The sequence below is a fragment of the Drosophila melanogaster genome, chromosome X, assembly GCF_000001215.4.
Source record: "Drosophila melanogaster chromosome X".
NCBI classification, from domain to species: Eukaryota; Metazoa; Arthropoda; class Insecta; order Diptera; family Drosophilidae; genus Drosophila; species Drosophila melanogaster.
Window position 1 is genome coordinate 10,787,216 of NC_004354.4, and position 20,453 is coordinate 10,807,668.

General features: G+C 36.8%; 1 protein-coding gene and 1 long non-coding RNA gene across 13 annotated transcripts in view; both read right to left on the minus strand.

Moving 5' to 3' along the window:
- Positions 1-653: 653 nt before the first annotated feature.
- Imp (IGF-II mRNA-binding protein) overlaps positions 654-20,453 on the minus strand; it is a 36,409-nt gene continuing 16,609 nt past the window's right edge. For 2 of the 12 annotated variants that reach the window (NM_001298162.1, NM_001258687.3), the window contains exons 3-7: positions 12,536-12,709; positions 11,404-11,778; positions 10,621-11,350; positions 10,293-10,448; positions 8,782-10,222 (exon numbers count right to left, since the gene is read on the minus strand). In NM_001298162.1, coding sequence (NP_001285091.1) covers positions 9,854-10,222; positions 10,293-10,448; positions 10,621-11,350; positions 11,404-11,778; positions 12,536-12,709 — 1,804 coding nt within the window. In that variant the 3' untranslated portion in view covers positions 8,782-9,853. Of the gene's footprint in view, positions 10,223-10,292; positions 10,449-10,620; positions 11,351-11,403; positions 11,779-12,535; positions 12,710-18,050; positions 18,255-19,226; positions 19,642-20,453 lie in introns of those variants that run through there. The other 10 variants (NM_001042803.3, NM_167255.3, NM_078556.4 and 7 more) reach the window with 10 other exon arrangements.
- Positions 7,123-9,077, minus strand: lncRNA:CR45204 (long non-coding RNA:CR45204). Its single transcript, NR_123860.1, has one exon. It is a non-coding gene; the product is annotated as a long non-coding RNA:CR45204 (long non-coding RNA).

Genomic DNA, 20,453 nt, shown 5'->3' on the forward strand with positions numbered 1-20,453 from the left:
ATATTATATATTATATTATTGCGAGTTCTGAATTACACAAAAGTTAAAGACTATTTTATGTTTTAATAATGGATTCATTACAATTAATCTGCACGCTTCTTTGGGAAATTAACAACGACCTGTACGACCTCCTTTTGCCAAACTATGATAAAAACTAGTTTGAATGTATTGCATTTAACGCGGTTTTTTAATTGCTCTTTTTTTTACAAAAACAAAAGTTTTCTTTTTATATTAAATCAAAGGTTTGTCCAAAATTGGAATATCTCATACCTCGTTGAAATCGTTCCAAATTCCTCATCGAACTGTATTTAAGTCTGGCAACTTTAATTTTTGGCCATTTTTTGCAAATTTGGTTATCGAAAATGAGAAAATCGGTAATTTGTCGAATTTTGATGATGGTACCCCTAATGAAAAATTGCTTAAATTGGTCAAAAAAATTATTCCTGAAACTCGGTTTGAAAGTGTTACAGATTGTTAGCAATGTTAATAAGCAACACAAAACAGTCATCGTTTTAGCTGAGCCACCTTTTTTGGCCAAGTTATTCTGAAAAATGTTTTTCGAAAATATCATATTCTTAATTTTAAAACGTTGTTGAAAAGGATAATCGCAAAACTTGATTCAAAATGCACTTCTTATATACGAAAAATCATTTATTGAGTAAATTTCTTTTCGATTTGTTTTTCACATGTTCACAAAATTGTATTTGAGTTAGTTGTATATCTGGTTTTCTAATATTTTCCTTGGCCTTGGGATACAATTTAGTAAGCTTTTGTGTCTTTTTATTTGCTGTATGTGGGTCTTGTATACGGTAATTTCGTATTGAGCGCTAGCAATATTAACATTTAGTTACACCGAAATGGGGAAAACATCTTACGCAGATTAGTATGTTATGTATACACCTATGTATATCTCTAGTTTTTGAATCAGCACCCTGGGACAGGCCAGAATACTAGGAGTTTTGGGCGTGCTGAGGGGTATGGTAATCAAATGAAGAACCCTTTCTTTTGAATTTCGTTGGTTGGACAGAGGGGTTAATTTAAAGGCAATGGTAAAGGTAAAAGATAAAGGCAAACAAATGCAAAGTACTGGCTAGTAAATACTGGGGCCTCTAAACTATGACGACACATCTAGACATCGAGTCCTATGTCCTTTACGTGGTTATCTAGATTACTTTCGGGTACATATTCCATGGCAGATACAAAACATACACAGAGTGGATATTTGATATATGTATAGTATATTGGTTATCGTGTACCGATTGTGTTAGCGTTTTGCTTGTGGTTAAAAGACAGTTATACAATGTAATTGGGAATATAGTTTTGTTTTCATCCTATTTGTGTGATTTATTCGTTCGCTTTTTTTTTGTTTATTTTTTTTTTTTGTGGTTTGTTTTTGTTTTTATTTAATTTTTTCTTGTATAGGAAACAACAAAAATGGACGCAAAATGATTGTTATAGTAGTATTCATGTTTACCCATCTTGCTTTTACGTTTAGTTAACTATATAGGAATATGCAAAACGTACACTTAATATATTTTTTTTGGTTTTGTTTTACGATTTTGTTACTATGTTCCTTATCGATCTGATACTATATAAATGCAGCTCTAAAACTTGTATTCTTTGACATTGTTCTGTTCCATCTGTCTTTCTTTTTATTAACTATCTTTCGATCTGGCGGCATCTTGCATTTGTATATCTCTTACGCTTTTCAAATACATTTAATAACATTTCTATAGAAATATTCAAAGCTGAGGTAGTTAATTCATTCATTTATTCTTTATTTTAGTTTACGTTAGGTTATGTTAGTTTAGTGTACTCCATATATATGATCGGTGTTGTTAGTTAGGTATACATCTATGTATGTACTCACACGCTATTTGAATTTATCTGACGACTTTAGCTCTTCTCAAATTCACATTAAATTAATAATTTAGACAACTGTTTGAATAGGGGGTTACGGATCATTAATATATGTATGTCTGGGTACAGGGACAACATCGAAAGCCTCTCGAAACGATCGGGATTATAGGATTTCGGAATCGAAGCCGATTTGGAAAGGAGAGAGGAAAACCAGTTACTGAAAATCAAAAATACTGAACTACAACGAAAATAAAAACAACCAAGGAACGAATTATTTTTGTTTTTTTTTTTGTGTTTTTAATAATATTTTACTCTTTTTTTGTTATATTTATAATATTTATAGATATTTTAGCTCTGTAATGTAGATACAATGTACAGTGTAGATACATCTGGTGTCGTCACATCATCCTCATGTAGATTATGTGTAGATTAAATGAACTTAACAGTAAAATGTAGACGACGCAAAAAAAAGCTCTAAACTAATTTAGGTAAAGATAAGGATAAATTTAAAAATAATTAATGTAAAAATAGTGGTATTTTTTTGTAAGTTTTCATCTTTAATTTTATGTTTTTTTTTGTTTTAAGCTTTAGTATATTATGTGTAAAGTGGTTTCTATATAGTTTGCTCGCCGTTCAAAAATTGAAAAAATGATGTGTGCAGGTTAGGGTTCTGGTGAAAGGGGGGGGGGGACTGCTTAAGGTCCCATGAGGGGAGTTGGGTGCCCAGCGGATGGTTTTAATTATAAACTACTATCACACAGGCAAACCAGGCGCTGGAGAAGTGAGAAGGGGGGAGGTCTGATTAAATGGAATTGATTGGGTGGCTGGATGTGGGGTTCGGATTTGGAGGGACTATGGGGACATAGGAATATGGAAGTGGAGTGTTTGGTTGGTTGACGAGGGCGGCAAAATGATATACACAACAACAAAATTATAAAATAATCAAAGTAAATAAGCGGGAATCGTAGATTGATTCCCATATGGGTAGTAAGATATCAACGGAAGATAAAACGGAAATCATTTTTCAATATGCCAAATAAAATGCAATAAACTGACTACGCAACGCCAGGCTTATCGATTTATAATTTATATAGCGTTATGCATGCTTATTTTTTTTATAGATTAAGGTTTTTAGTTAGAATTTGGTTATAGAATATAGTTTGATGTTGCATGTGGGTGGTGGTGAATGGGTGTTTTTTTTTTGTTTTTTTGCATGTAGGGTGTTGGGGTTGGTGTTAGTGTATGTATGTGTGTGTGTCTCTGCAATAAATATAACGGTAACTAAATATATGTTGTAGCTCAGTCTCCAGTTGATTACCGTATATAATCTATTACAAATCGAAACAATAAAAAATTATAAATGTATGTATAAATAAGGTCTATTAAATATATATGCATATATGTATATTCAAAATGCTTGAAATGTACAAAAACAAACAAACAAAGCTCAGTGGTTCGGGGGTAAAGAGACTCTTTGAACTAGTTTTGCTTTCGCTTTTCTCTCATTCTTTTTCGTTTCGTTTGCTCTCCTTATCCTCTCCGTTCTATCCTCTTTTCTTGTTTCGTTTCGTTTCGTTCCAATGCATAGTCTACATCATACAACATTTTAATGCATTTTGATGTTGCGTTGTTGCTATTGTACATATACAATATGAATAGGGATTTCCATATCGAATTTTACATAAAGAATTTAGTGTTTCTTGGGGTGTGTGTTTTTTTCAAAATTTTTGGGGTCATTTTCCCTTCGGTTGTTGGGTGTTTTTAGTTCATGCTTATCGCTTTTTTTTTGGGTTTCATTTTGTTAAATTTTTGTGTTTTTTTTTTAAATGTGTGTTTTGTATGTGTAAACTTTTTTAGTACATTTTCTTACTGCTGACACAATAGGTTTTTTTTTATTATTTTCCACTTTTGGATCTTAAATGCTAAAAATATATAGTAAATGTTGAAAGTTTTATTTCATGTTTTCTCTTCTCAAAAATGTTTTATTTTCAGTTTCGGTTTAGTTTAGTTAGTTTTCAGTTTACGATTTTTGTTTTACTCGCTTTTTGCTGATTTCTTGTACCTTTAGTTGTTGCGAATCGCTTGCGTTTTCCACGCGTTCCGCTGTTTCATTCCATGCGTTCTGCGCGTGATTTCAAATTTTAGTTGGTTGGTTTTTTTAGTGTCGTATTTCAGGGTGAGTTGGTTTTTTAGTTTCCTTTTAGATCTTTTCTGTCTGCTTTTCTGACTAACTTTTCCGTCTGCTCTGGATTTTAGCTGATTTTGCGTCCAATATTCTTTTCGAAACTAAAAAAAAAAATAATGAACCCCCAATTTGAATTGATTAAAACTTGTGCTGTTTTATCATCCCGAGGATTGCTCAATCCTCTTCGTTTAGTTTACGTTCTTATTACTTGCGACTTTCAATTATTTGTCATATTCTCCTTTTTTTTTTACTGTGTGAGTGGCGGCTTGGTTTTTTGGGCTATTTGCTCTGCTTTCTTCTTGCTTTCTCTGCGCGGCTTACGGTTCTCTGCCTGTTCTTCTGATTCGTTCTGCTCTATGTTTGCTGTTCCTGCTCCTGGTTTTTCGGTTGTCCAGCTTGACTTATGGTTAAACTCGCTTTATATCGTTATCCCTATCGATAATCCTTATCTTCGCTTTAATAGAATGTCTCATTGATCAACTGTTCGTTCCTCTCTCTCTGTCTGGCTACCTAACTTGGTTGCTGCTGTCTCGCTCTTTAATTTTTACGCGCCTAACAATTGAAGAAAAAAACAACTTCGCTTCATTTTATGTATATGCCTAAAGAAATCTCCTTCCGATAGGTAAAAACTCCCCTTTCATAATAGACAAAAAAAAAAAATTAATGTATTCGAAAATAATAAAACTTGATTTGTACTCATGTTTGTACCGCTAAAAACGTTTTTCTCTTTCTTTCATTCATTTAGTTTTCATTTGTAAATATTTATATATATATGTACATATATAAAAAAATATTCCTTTTTAAAAAAGTATTCTTCCTTAATACGTGTTTCATAACATTTTTTATGTTTGTAAAAAGAGTTTATCATTTTTTTTTTTCATCGTCATCGATTACCTCTTCTTTCATTCATATCATATCATTTCACTGCATTTTTAAAGAGTACAAACTTGCTTGTTTTTGTTTTATGTTAAATTATAGTTACAAATCAAAACTAACTTATGCCATCTGAATTCCTGTAGCAAAGCAAATTGTTGTTCGTATTATCGGTGATTATTCAAATTCTGATGTTTTTCCTAGCGTTTTTTTATTCCTGTTTTCCTAATTCAAAGAAATCGGCTGTCAAAGTACTTTTGTGGGTTGGTGTGTGTTTTTGTAATGTTGGTTCTTGCGAGTGTGTGTGTGTTTGTGTATAAAATGTACATCAAAAGCATTTTTTAAAATAAGTTTTTTTTTAATTTAAATTTTTTGTTTTGTTTTAGTAAGTAGTTTTTATAGTTTAAATAGTTGTTAAATTTAAAAACGAGTTTATCACACCTTAAACGTTATCAGTACTTGGCACAACTTACAACACAAAAAAGTACTTTTCTCATTATTCTTTTTCATTTTTCCAATTTTTTTTTTTGCTCAACGGGACAATTCTTTTCAAAGTTCGCGGAGAAGAAAAACTGCACAAAATCGGCATAAGGGTGGGAGGAAAATTGTTGGAAAACTGAAACTGTATTATACGAGAATGCAATATTTGGAAATGGTGGCAACCTTGTAAGTAGATTGTACTCAAAAAGCTTTGTACACTTGGTGTCAACTGTACTCTGGGATTTATAAAATGCTACCCTCATGCCAAATTAGATAGTTTCTTAGAATTTTGCACAATTTCTGCGTTTTCCGATTTCGATTTCCCGTTGTGTTAAAATTTAACTTGCTCTTGCTCAACTGCCTTTCATTGTTCCACATTCACTGCTGGCATTTTAACCTTCACTTCCTTTTTTTCCTAACCGTTGCCTCACTTGCCTACCTGCTTTAATAACGATATAAAATAGCCTCTAAATACTAAAAAATAATTTCGTTTCTGCTTTTCACACAACTCACAATCGCTTTTCTTTCTTCGTTCTTCAAACTGAGTTCTCTTTCTACATCATTATCATTATTCTTATCTTTGTTTTCGTTTTTAACGCGCACGCTAACTCACAAGTTTTTTAGTTGTTACCTCGATCTTTATCCTCATTTATTTTATGTTTATCGTGTTAAACCCCCTGTCAAAATAAACCAGAGCTATAGCTAAATTATTAACTCGTCCCTTTCATCGATCTGACTTTTCTTTGATTCAGCATTTGGAATAATAATTTTCAATTCTTTGTTCTTTCCTTTTTTGGAATCTTTTAGAAAAATTCCGTTTGTTCTTTATAAATATCGTATTTAAGCATAGTTCCACATATCTATATATAGATATATATGTATATGTATAGGTATTTATATTGACAACTTTGGACATTTCTTTTTCCTTTGAAAAAATTTAAAAAAAAGGGTATTGTTAATTTGAATAATTATTCGTTAAAAACAAGTGGCGAAATTGATTACATTTATATACATATATATATATAGATATACATATATAGATTCACAAGTATAACAAAACATAATGTCACGCATTTTCAACATACACATATATATCGCATATATACACATATATAGCGGCGGCTTGATACTCGTATATAAAGATCAATGGTAAATGCCCAGCAACATTCTTATATACACCTCCCATCCCATCCTAATCACTTCCTGGCTCCTATATCTCCTATATCCCTCAGTTCTTGGTTGATCTGCTTCAGTTGGTATGGTACATATGGTCTGGGTGGGGAGTTCGAGTTCGACCCAAAACTATTTCGCGTAGGGCTTTTGGTGGGTGAGTGATTGTTTGATTGGTTGCTGTGATTCGGTTCGTGTTCGGATTCGGATTCGTTTTGGTTTTGATTTTGGCTATGGGTAACTTTTGAAAAAAGTTCCTTTCGCCTGTTTTTGTCTTTTTAAAGATGTGTTTTTATTTCCGGTGCGATTTGGTGATATGACTTCGCCAAAGCTTGTTTATTCTGCTTCCGGTTCCGGTTAGATTCTTATGGTTTGTTTTTTCTCAACATTATGCTTTGTTATTTGGTTGCTTATAATATACATTTAATTTTTAGGAGTGGTTCTTCATGATTTGTTTTTACTCATTAGGATGTTTTAGCATTTGTATCCATTTTTACGCTCCTCAAGTTTGTTATTATTTTGTATTTATTTATCGTTTTTTTGTTTTTTTTTTTGTTTTTTGTAGAAGATAATGCACTTACATTGAGGTATTTTAATTACTTTTTCAATCTTCTTCAAATTTCTTCATCTTTTCTGCTTCTGTTTGTTTTCTTTTGTTTCTTCTTAAAAAAGAACAAAGAAAATGTGATATTTCATAAAAATTGGGCTGTCCTAAAGCTTGTATACGCTTCTTGTTGGCTTTGAGTTTTTGTCCATAAATTTTGTCAATGTCATTTGTTCCAAAATAATGTGCCGCTCAAAAAGGTTTTCGTTTTGTTGTTACTTCTTTGACCGAAATGTTTTGTGTTTTAGATTTTCTTTTTGCCGAAATGTTGAATTTGCCTTAATTTTCTTCATTTAGTGTGTGTGTGTTTTTTTTTTGTTTTAGAACTGTCTGCCTCCGAAGCAAGTGTTATACAAACAAAAGGGTTGGATCGTTAGGGATTTCAGGGCTTTGATTTGATGTGGTCGACTGTCCGTCTAACTATTTCGTAATGCTAACTCTATGGAATATCAATTAGTTTAATATTTACGTTACAAAAAAAAAAAAACTGTATAGTTACAAATTAGATAATAGCTATCTCAAAACAACACAAAATTGGGCTATTGCTATTGCTGCTTGTTTTGGCTGGAGTAAATTGTAGTTTGATTGTTGTTGCTCCGATTCAGTTACTTGGGTTCCGGTCTCTAACTATGGGGTTTGGTCAATACGGTTACGAGAATGGTTTATATATTGTCTGATTACGCTACGATTACAATCTCTACGAAATGCATCCTTCTGTTTTGATTGCTTGGTTGTGGCTATCAGTTTAGACTTTGTTTTGGGTACGGATTGGCTGGTTTATGTTCTTGCATTTAGTATGTATGTAGTGCAGTGTCCCATCCATGTATAACAGCTTGTCTCTCATACACGCTCAAACGTTATAACGTAACACTTAACGTTAACGATCGATTAAAAAAAATTAACATTTCAGCACCGTCATTTCATTTCTAGTTAGTTTTGTTTTCATTTCAAGGCAAACACATTACAATAGTTCCTTTAACACTATCTCTCGCTCTTTGCATTTGCTGTAGCGTTCCTATCCACTCTCCGTCATTTGCTTTCTTCTCTTTCGGCTGCTTCTGCACTAAGTATAATTCAACAATTTTTCATGTAACTCTTTCCATCGCATAATAAGGGACTGATTTTCGTATCCATTCATTTATACAAACAACGTTTCAGGCATCGCAAAAAACTATTTTACAACTGTACAGTACAGTAAACATTGCTCTCGCTGGCGTTTCTTGTTCCATCCATCCATATCCCTTTCTATCAATATATAGTCCCAATATACACACTGATCCATCAGTATAGCTCTTAACGATATTGTATACATAGATAGTTGTTTCTTTTTGGTGGTTTGGGTTTTCGGTTGAGGTCTGTTATACTATGTATAACGATAGCGGGGCGCCAACAGTTGCATCAACTGTTGCACATTGTACACATAACATTATCAACTGTTATACACATTCTTCTTATGGCCCAAAGATGAGAGCTTCTTTTGAAACTTTCTTCACATTTGATGTTGCGGATGTGGGCTCAAAATATGTATGTTTTTGTGTTTTCTGACGCTTTTGTTGTTTTCCATGTATGTATGTTTGTATTGTTGTTGTTTTTCTTTTTTTTTTTTTTTGAATATTTCTTGATTCTTATTTTCGCTTGTGTACTTTTTCTTCTTGTGTAATTCTCGGTAGTTTTGGGATCAACGAAATGGTTGTCCCTACTTATTTTTTTTTTGTTTTAAATTGATTCTCAATCTCATTCTCTTACGCTTTGCTCACTTCTCTTCTATTCATTCCACTTAAATGTAAGCTTACTAAATCTTTGTTAAAAAAAATAATTAAAAATAAACGTTTTATAGTTAAATATATTTAAAAAAAATATAACGCATACACTACTAAACTTTCCTTCATTATCCATTATTTCCCCTTTTTGCAATCAAATTTAGTGTTAGTTTAAGGGGTTTTCTCTTTAGTTACTTTGACTCTTTGTGTTGTTGTTGTTGAATATATGGTTTACTTGTACAAATTATGAATATTTAAGGTTTTACTCCTACTGCCTTGAAAACGTTCACAACAGTTTAGGCGGTACCGAATTCTCAGCTGACGCAAAAGTTTACAACTAGCAGAACAACAACACAAAGTTTCGATTTTTGGGCGGGGTTTTGTTTTTAGTGGTTTCTATGAACGATAGCGCGCTGCTTTCTATTAACTTTTTCTCTTTATTTCTTAGTATGCAAATGAAGAATGTTATGTTATTGTTATTCTTGCTGTGTGACTGCTGTTTTATGTTGATCTTGTTAAAGTCGAAATACACTGCTATGAACTAGTAGAGCTCTTCACGCAGCTCACTTTTTGATGTGGTGGTTCCCCTACAGTTCTATATGCGTAAAATTTTGCTTATGTTACTGCTCCAGGTTGCTTGCTTACTTTTGCCGTCGCCTGTGCCAGCACAAAGGTGGCGCCTACGGTTAGCTTGTAGTTATATAGGGTTGTAAATTGTGGTGGGTGCTTTTGGGTCTTGGGGTATTGAATCTTATGGGTGTGCTGTGGAGGTAGTATCAACAGTAGAAAACCCTGCCTTGGCTATTTTTGGCGCTTTCGCTGCTGCTGCTGCTGCTGCTGCTGATGTTGCTGCTGCTGCTGCTTTTGCTGCTTCTGCTGCTGCTGCTGCGGCGCCGGCTCTCCTTTAACGGTGATTCCTCCTTACTGTTGTGAGCTCGCCAGCTGCTGCTGCTGCTGAGCTGCGGCCGCAGTTGCATTGCCAGGTGGCGGCGGCGATGGCTGCTGCTGCTGCAGCTGGTGTGAGGTCGCTGCCGTCGACGCCTGCTGCTGATGGTGTGCAGGCGGCGTCGACGATGACGACGCCGACGACACAGGCTGATGATGCAATTGCGGCGGCAGTGCCTGTTGTTGAGATGGCGACTGTGGCTGTTGCTGCTGGGAACCGCTGGACGCGGCTCCGGCTAGGCTCTGTTGCTGTTGTTGCAATTGTTCTTTGGCAGCTTTCTGTTTTTTGGTTATTGGCGGCGGATTTGTCGAAAGCATCATGGCTCGGATGCGTCGCTGGGCAGACTGTAATGAGAGTAATCGTGGCGTTAGCTTGCGTTGAAGAACATGCAGTAGTACGCATTTGGACACTTACCTGTACACTGTAGAATAGTCCGATGATGTGCACTGGTGTCTCTTCATCTCCACCGGATGGCGGTGCAAGGGCATGTTCGGGCAATTTGATCACACTGCCCGTCACGCGCTGCAATTCTCGCACATTTTGGCCACCCTTGCCAATGATACGGCCCACCTGGATTGGCAATTAGAAAAGTTAGAATTAATCAGGTCTGATTCTGATGGTTCAAAGATTCCTTAATAACCATCCGTTGTAAACTAAATAACCATGTAAGTGAAACTATATTGAAACAATATTAAACGGAAAAAGAGCTATCTCATTAAAAATCGAAAAAATTTAAACTTACCTGAGAGCTGGCCACAAGCAACTCAACCGTGAGGCGCACATCGTCCGTGCCACACATGAAGCCTTCTTCGCGCATCTTCTCGAAGATCATGTACTGCGCCTTCCACTGACCCTCCGGTGTGCCAACAATCGTCACCTTGCGCTCCGTTTGTTGGTCCAGCGGCTTGTCGGCGTCGAGGGGGGCTATTTTAAGGGATGCGTTCGAGAAGCGCATTATGCTTCGGATATGCGAGCCCCTGGTGCCGATAATGGCGCCGACAGCGTTGTTGGGTATGTAGAGATAGGTGGTTTCCTGTAGGTCATTGGGGAAGACCGGTGGCACCACACTAGCCGGAGTCTTGGACATGGCAAAGCTTTGACACGAGGGGAACGGCATGCTCGTATTGAAGACCATGCCGTTGCCCGGTGTCGACATCATTGCCATCGGATGGAGACCGGGGAACATGAGGCTCTGCGGCGCCATCGCCTGCAGATCGTTCTCGTAGCTCTGGCGCAGCTTGGTGCTAATTTGGTTCTCAGCACGCGACATGTTCTCAATTAATCCCTTGACCGTAATGATTCGCTCCAAATTGAAGCTGTTGATGTCGTTGATAGAGCTGACAGTGATCTTCGTATCGGTGTCCTGCATGATCCGTTTAATGGTATTGCCCGACTTGCCAATGATTCGTCCAATCAAATTGTTGTGGGCGAGTATTTTGAGGCAAATTTCACTGCATTCCGGGGAGAGTTCACTATTAGTTATATTAATATTTGATAATATCGTTTAGAAGCTACAGCAACTTACCCCTTATTCGTAGAGATGGCCTCCTGCTGCATAACTTCCAGGATGCGCTTACAGGCGTTGGTGCAGTTCTCCGGATTGCCATAGATCGTAATCGATTTCTCCAGCGATCCAACATTCTCCTTACGATGGACGTCGACGCGAGCACGGCTCTGTTGTGTGATCGTCCTGATGGTGCTGCCCTGTCGACCAATGATGGCGCCCACCATTTCGCTCTGCACAAGAATGCGCAGCGGAAAGTCCGCCTGGCGTCCGGGACCGGGCATACCCGGATACGGATTGCGCTGGTTACGCTGGCTACGCCGCTGGTTCTTGTCCAGCTGCTCGGCATGCAGCTTGCTGCCCTCGAACTCGACACCGTTCAGACCAACAGCAGCTCTGTGTGGGCGAAGGAATTGTTGGGAGAATAATTGATTAGTCATGTATGTTTCGCCACCAACTCAGCTGCAATGCAATGTTCTATGAAAAATTTCAGCTAATATCCTATCTAGATTTGCCATGTCTCATACTCCAATAAAGTATACACATGTTGGTGAAGGCATGCAGCAATTCGGTTAAAATTCAGTTTACAAAAATATGCATGTCTGCACCTTTTAAACACTTGGCTAGCGATCCAATTAAAAGACATTCATGGAAATGGTATGAAATCAGCAAAGTTTAGTTTAATGAAATTGTATTTACATGAATTTATCCAGGTGTATCATGTTCCTTCACATTTAATTTAATTTGAGAACTGACTGCAAACAAATTCCATGTGAATCAATAAAAGTTCATTTCACATAATAATGGTTTTTGGCAAAATCTTGATCAAAATTTGGAATAACCATGGCCAATTTAGATGATGGAAGAAACAACTAAATATGGGAATATAGGTAGGTAGGTACATAGGTAATTAAGCCACACACAACGCATCCATCCTGCACAGATCCCAATAAATATAGCCCCCCAAATCTTCGCATCCCCGCCCAATGCAACGATATGCAACTACCTATGTATATCTAAGCCCAAAACAAGACTCCCATGGAAAACCTCATAGAAATCAATGGTTTTTCATGAGAGATCTGCAAATCCCCTTAAAAGAGATTGAATTTAGGTGAATAGTAGTAGTTTTAGATGAGTAGTTTTGAGTATATACCTTTGCGCCTGCTCAGGATTTTCGAATGTTATATGTACTGTTTGAGTATTTTGATCCTTACTAGAAATAGCCTCACACTGTTTGACGATGCCATAGGGCTTCAGTAGCGGTTCGATGTCTTCGAAACGTGTTTGCATCGGTATGCCGCTTATTAAGATTTTTGATGTCGTAACACTGTGAAGAAAATAGCGTAAAAACACACAAGAACAAGAAAAACAAACAAACACAAAAGAAACAAAAATAGTAGTAGTTGTAGTAAGTAGAAGTAAGTGGCAGTGGCAGTGGCAGTGGTAGTGATGATAGTAGAAGTCCAAAAACAAGAGAGGAGGGGGACGCAAGTGGGTGAGTTGGGCGGAAAATGGGAAAATGAATTAGATAAGAAAATATATGCGCGAATAAAGAAAAGTTGTAAGTAGTTGTGGTGGTAGTAGTAGTAGTAGTAGTAGTAGTAGCAGTAGTTAGGAGAAAGCAGTCGGTTAAAGAGAGCAATGTCGAGTAGCTAAACAAGTGGTGCCAGAATTGAAGCGAAAATAGTTCGAAAAATCTCTAATATCAGTCAAAAATCTTGCAGAACAAAACCCCGTCTAGAACTATGAAGACTGTTTGTAGCTTGAATAATATTTCGTTATAATTTTTAGATTCTTCACCCGTATTCTGGCAGCACTGAGAGAATACAGATAAAGATGAACGCAAAGACAGAGCGAGATCAAGCAGCGAACTAGCATTTAAGGAGTTTTTTTTTTAGCGAGCGAGATTACAAATGATTTGGGTTCGAATTTACATATATGTATATGAATATCATTAGGATGGCAGTGGGTATTTTTGGGATGGGAAGTTAGGCCAACAGATGCAAAACAGAAGTTAAGAATGCAAATATCTTGACGCTGTATGCGTTTTTGCAATAATGCTGTGCAATAATGAATATATTAAAATCCGAAGCAGGGCACAAGGATCATAATTGTGATGGAGTGCATAAAATTAAGAGAAATACTATTCATTTCATCTGCCAATGTGATACTCCTACCCGCAGAAAATTCAATTGCTTACTTTAAAAAAAATTTCATAGATAGGTGGTGTTTTAAGAATGTCTGATTTTTATAGATTCAATTGTAATAATAATGGGAAAGAGCAAAAGCAAATGACCAAGCAATTTGTTTACACAGAAATAAGAGGGTATGCATATTATTGGGGTTTACGATATTATTACAATTATTAATTTAAATTTACAGTCTATACTGTAATGTTATAAGTAACATAAATAAGTTGAAGATTATTGAAATTTTTCAATTCCGATTTTAGATTTTAACATTGTCTCCCGTTGTTGTTGATCTCCGAAGAGTCCAAAAAAAGAAGAGTAAAATAAAAATAAGAACGAGAGAGGAAGACGACGGTGAGGGCAAACGCCAACGACGCCTGGAATGTTGCACATTTAATATCGTGTTTATTTTTCTTGGAAGTGATTTCTCTCCCGTCGCCAACAGGATAACAAAAAAAAAACACACATAGAAACAACAACAATGGGGCAAGAAAGTGGGGGAAAAAGAGAATAAGACGGGATAGAAGAGAGAAGAGCCAACAAGACGAGACGAGAAAAAATTGAAAAAAGAAGAGAAGACGCGTGGAGCTGGCTCATTTCGTTTCTCGTTCTTCCCCCTGCGTAAAATCGTTTGCTTTAGTGAGTCTGGCACTTTTCTTAATTAACAGTTTACATTTTTTCGGTTCTCACACACTTTGCTCGTGGCTTTAACTCCGTTTTCATGAATGATCCCTAATTAGCTGTCAAGCCGAATGCAGGAATGTCCAACTATGTACAGCTGTGTTCAAAAAATTAGTGCGACAAACAAAATGAGGACGCCCAAAAATCAAGACAAATAAATGTAAGTTAACAAATGCTTGTTCGTTAGTTTGGCTGTATATAAATTAACATAGCGATCATCTGCTCTTAGTAACTGTAAATTACGACTTGAGCAGAGTGAAGAGAGAGCACGCGAGAGAGCATACATAGGTGAAAGATGCATTCGCATTCCGACATTCCAGCATTCCAATCCCGTTTGCCATTCACAAGAGTTGTTTGCTATTTTCTCCACACTCCCTGCACTCCCGCTTAGCTTTGACCGGTTTTTTCATTTTTGTTTTTATTCGTTTATGCCAGCACATTTCTCAGGCGATTTCTCGACTGGGCGCTGTTGCGCTTTTTCCAGGAAGCGCATGCGAAACGTGTACATTTTGCCACCGTTTGCTATTTCTTCTCGTCGCCTTCTTCGTCTTTTTCATGTTACTGAACTGAAAATCTTGCACTTCGATATTCCCATTCCTTCCATCCAGTGGCTGTCAAACTGTGTCGGCTAACTGTAATTGCTGAGCATGCGTCACAACATCTGCCTATGTGGTTTGTTGTTATTTTTGTTGCTCTTTTCAATGCAAATGACAAGTTGCAGTTCGTTGACGTTGCGTTATGTTGTTGTTGTTCGTTTTTCTGCGTCTAGTACACCGGCTGCATCCAATAAGAGAGGAGAGCGCATCGTTTTCTCCCGCTCCCGCTTATCACTCTTCACTACGGCGCCCTGCCTCTGTCCCACTCACACTCATTAGGCACTAGTCAGTGCAACAATTTTACATTTTTGTTTTTGTTTTATGCCGTGGTTGTTTTCATATAACCAGGTGTGCACACATGTGTATGTGTGAATGTTGTTTCTTTTACCTGACATGTGACCGATTCTAAGCAAATGACCTCTGGCGCAATCACACAAACACACGCGCACACCTGGTAAGGCTTTCTTGCCGTTTTTTTTAGTTTTGTTATCAAAGAGCGACCTTAATGCGAAACAGTTGCGTGCGGAAATATAGGTATTTTGCAATTATCGCTAGCACTTTAATGGAAAATTAATTAATACTAATAATTAATTTAATTAATAATTATCTATATATTAGAGTTCGATAAAAAAGGTCAAACAAAACAATTAAATAGAAAGTTTATTTATCCGATTTTTATCTAAAAGGGTAATATGAACCTAGTTTTAAATACAATCATACGCAACCGATAAGGCTGTAGTTGTCACTATTTTTTTTAACACGGCTGTAGCACATGCACACAAAAGATGTATACACCGCCAAATCCAATCAATATACTTTGTATGTATGGTTGTGTACGCCATGCGGCGCCCTCGCGTATTTATTTTTGGTATGTTTTCTTTTCTTCTTTTAGCTTTTATCTCTCTCATATAAAAAGGCGGTGCACTGTGCACTCCCACTAGTACACACACTCATGCAATCACCCACAGATGCTGCTTTATCAGTACACACATTGCATTGCGTGGACATGTGTGTGTGTGTGTGTGTGTGTGTGTGTGTGTGTGTGTGTGTGTGTAATGCGTTGTGTGGTTGCCTTCATCCCATGCTCTTTGTTTTTCTTTCATTCTTTTTTGTATAATTTTTATGAATGAAAAAATCGGAAATCTGCTGGCTGATTTTGTTCCGTTCTTTTTGATTGCAACTTTATTTTTGTCTCATGAATAAATGAATGCTTGGTATTTAAACTGCACTGAATGACGCATGTGCCACACACATATGTATATATGCATGGGAGTGTGATGTACGTTTTGTAGCATATGCATTTATGTGAGTAGTTGTTGTTCTATTTTCATGACACATTCCACAAGTTGCTGCTTGTCGGGAAAAACAAACACACACATTTGCGATCGCATAGACTAAGGTTAGTTTTCTTGCATTTTCTTTTGCCAAGCTTATCTATGCATTTCCCCCTCCATCATTTCTTTGAAACGACCATGGTGAAAATAGGAAAAAATAAAGTGCCAAAGGAATTTGTTTTGTCAACATATGGAAAAGAAAAACTTGTTTTCAGCTTACAGCTGCACAGAAAGAAAAACATATGGCAATATGATGAATTAGGGAATATTACACACATCGCTTTAAAACGGATATTAATCATTTCAATAGCATATAAATATATAAATAATTTATTTGATATGCTTAAAATCAGACTTTCAGCTACCATATAAACATGCTCCAGAACATAAAATATTATAAAAAATATCATATAGTTTTAGTGTAAGAGGTATTTCCGTCAAAGGAAGGAACAAATAGGAAAAGAAGTGAAAGAGGGTAGGAAAACCCAAGTGGTGCAACGAATATAGCAGCGAAAAGCACAACGATTGCATTGTTGCTGGCTGGTTTGACCTAAATTGGTGAACAGTAGTGTGGGGACCACCCCCCAACATCTACCCCTTGTCCAACGCTTTTCCACCAAGTGGCAAATGCAACACCCACAGTGAAGCCCATCACTTGACAAACAAAACGCCTCCCGATGCAAACATCGCGAATCTGTCACCATCAGTTTGGCATGGCGATTTTACACAATGCAACACATGGGAATACAGATTCGGTCACAAAATTAGCATCCCACACCACAATATGAACAACATTTACACTCAAAATGTTTTAGCTCAGATTGGAGATTATTTGAATCAAACTCAGAGCGCTTTCGTGACTCATAAAAAATAAAAACTTTAGAAATCACGTATTTTGACATTTTTGTGTTATTACTTTTGCCGTAATTGTATAATAAACATTCGTATCCATGACAAATTTGCTCCACTTCCTACTGCATGGGTACAATTGCCATTTATTTCGTTGTTTGTTGGTTTATTTGTGCTTTGACGATTACCATCATCATGCAAACATAAACAAAACGACAAAGGGTGGTCAAAAAATAAAAAGATGAAGGGGCGCGGAGGCTGGTTGGTCGAAAGCCGAGTGCAACGGTGGGCGTGGCCCAGCCATATACATTGTGACCAGCCAATAAGAGAAAATAAACAAACAAAGCGAAAATGAAGTCGTATTATGTTGCATACCCATTTGAAAATCGAAAAACAGCTTTTCAGCATATATTTTCAAAAGAAAAAATTCAACATGAAAATAATGTTAACAAAGTTGCGCTTCCCACTTTGGCATTTAAACACCTAAATAAATAAATTAGGCCATATCTTATCAATCGCTAGAGACTTACAGTTGAGCTTTCATAGCTGAAACCATCTGCAACAAAAACAAACTCTTGCAAATATACAAAATTACTACATACGATTGTTATAACTGTATACCAACCCAATAATCGAAATGTTTCAGTAAATTAAGGTTGAACGACAAAATGAAGACAACTTTCTTCCAGTTTAACTTAATGGAGAAAGAGTGATGATCAATAAATCTTATGTGTGTGCCAGATAAATCCAGATCTGCAGATTGTGTGTGACGAAAGAGGAGGGGGTGGGGGGTTCGTGTTTGGGAGTCTTATAAATGTGATCTAGATACGCAACATATGACTTTGATGGATTCGCACCTTTTGCTGGGCATGATTGAAATTGAAGTACACATATGCGCACAGTGGTTCAAAAGTGTGGTATTTGAGCCGCTTAAAGTATTTAGTGTTTACCATGGAAATGTGGGTATTTTTTTTTTGGGGGGGGGGGGGGTGCAATGGTTTACACGCTTTTAAACTCACCGATCCAAATAGCGTATAAGCGATTGTTTTTGTTGATAATAATTGTTGCTTATGTTGTTGTTGAGTCTGCTGCTATTATTGTTGCTGTGCATTTTGTGTTTGATTGTTTGAGCTGGCCGACTGTTGAGTTTCTTTCTTACTGTCGTTGTTTTTTGTGTTTGCAGTGCAAAAGCAAAACTTTACTCTTATCTCTAAAAAGGCGATCTATTCTCTCGGTTTTATTATTTTTGCGATTTTCTCACCTCCCGCTGTTTTTTTAACCGTTCACACAATTTGGCATTGGTTTTTTCTGGTTGTTTTTTTGTTCTGCCTTCGTATGTATGAACTTTTTCGATTTTGTCTATTCGAACAATTCGCAAAATAAAACTAAGGCAAAAACAAGAGGAAGAGATGGAGGAGCACGTTTATGACAAATATAACACGCACACACACGCACCGAAAGCGGCGGAAGGGAGATTGGGGCGCTCGCTCACTCTCACTCTCCGTCGCTCTCCTCCCACTTCTCCTGTTACGCCTCCCACCATCTTCCGTCTCACTTTCCCGATCCACGCGCTCACTTGTTAATCACACACAAAAAACTGTGTGGAAGTAGGGGCAAAAAAAAAACTGCTGCTGTTGCTGATATGATTTTGGTTTATTCTTTCTGTTCTTTTCCTTCTTCTCGTTTTTTTTCTTGATTTCTTCTGAATGCGCGGCGTGTTCTTTTTTTTTGGTGTTTTATATTTTTTCCTTTCCCGCCTCCTTTTTAAATGACTCACTCACATAGATAGAATGCAGCGCAATCGATCTCGGGACAGACTATCGATACATATCGGTGAACCGTTATATATATTTTTTTTACTGGAAAAAACGTGTTTGGCTAATTAGCGGCAAGCATAGCAGGGTTGCCAACTGTTGCGTTTAGCGAGTTTAGTGGGAAGTAGGTCAGTTTATCTAAATTGATTTTTATTGTTGACTCTCGCGCACACTCACACTCAAACACATGCACGTTTTCCAGGGCGATGGAGAAGTGATAGGAGAAGAAAAGCCGGCCAAGATTTTCGTTTTTCTCTTTTCGCGAAATTCAACAGTGTGTGTGCGTGTAATAAACCGTTTTAGGACAAAAAAAAAAACAGAACTGCACAAAAAATGTACGAAACAGAAAAAACAGCAGGGCGAGGAAAAAAATTGAGACACCTATTTTCGTTTCTTCTTCACACTCACTGTAGTTGTTGTTGCTATTGGTCTTTAAATGCCAAATGCGTATGAGCAACAAAAAAAGCGCAGCGAAACGCAAGGCGCTAGTTTTTTTTTTACAACTTTTCAATACTTTTTGAATTTTATGCGCACAGAAGAGCAAGGTGTGAGGGGAAAATAAAAAAAAATATAACTGAAACAACGCACACTCAAACACTCACGCGCACTTATAATATTTTATAATTTTTGCCGTTTCAGTTTTTTGATTTGTGAAATTAGCCGTGTGTTGTTGTAGTTATTGCTTTAGTTGTTGCTCTTTTCCGTCGCTGTTGTTCTTGTTGGTTTTGTGCAACTACGCCGCGCGTATTTCCGAATAAGATGACCGCAAAATGCAGAGAGTATTTAAATACTGAGCTCACCCAACAAACGGGAACGCGAAAATGTGAATGTGGACAAATAAGAATTTCGAAGAGAGTGAGAGAGGCGAGAGTCGGTAGCCGAGCTCCAACTTCGGGTTCGGGTTTGTTGTTGTTCGCGAAAAGAAGACGGCAGCAGTAGGAGAAGGAGAAATGACCACGTTAGGTGGTTACGTTAAATGGCGTTGCCAGATAGAAGCGATTCGGAGTGACATACTCACTGAATATGATGTCTAACATTTTTTTAAAGTCAAGTGATCTTGTTAGAAAACAAAAAGAGGAAATGTTCACATATTTTCTTAAAGAAAATACGAGACAACATAGTGCTTATCTTGAATCTAAACTAAGTGAAGAGGAAGGCAATTTCATTGACATATGCAACAAATATATAGTTTTGGCTAGATATGGTTTTATATGATAAAGCTCCAAACAGTTTGACTAAAATATAATAACTTTAATATTACAGATCGGATCAATACCAAATACTAGTCCTAATTTTACGCAGTCGAGTGTAGCGTTTCCTCTCTGCAGTAAAAATCTTTTTTGAAAAATTTATTTTGACATGTGTTGACCGCAAAAGGTCCGGAATCAAGCGAAAGCAACGGTAAAAACAGTTGTAAACAGGCGGGCAACAACCAGCTTAAGGTTAATACAGAATTAAGAGGAGAGAAAAGTGAAGCGAATCGCTGATAGTGCGAAATATAAGAAATATTTTAACAATAAAAAATGATGAATGTTCATGAATGTTATTCATCGGTATGTAAAAAGGCTTTTATGTTAAAAAATGCTGCATTAAAAAAAGTGTTTGGAA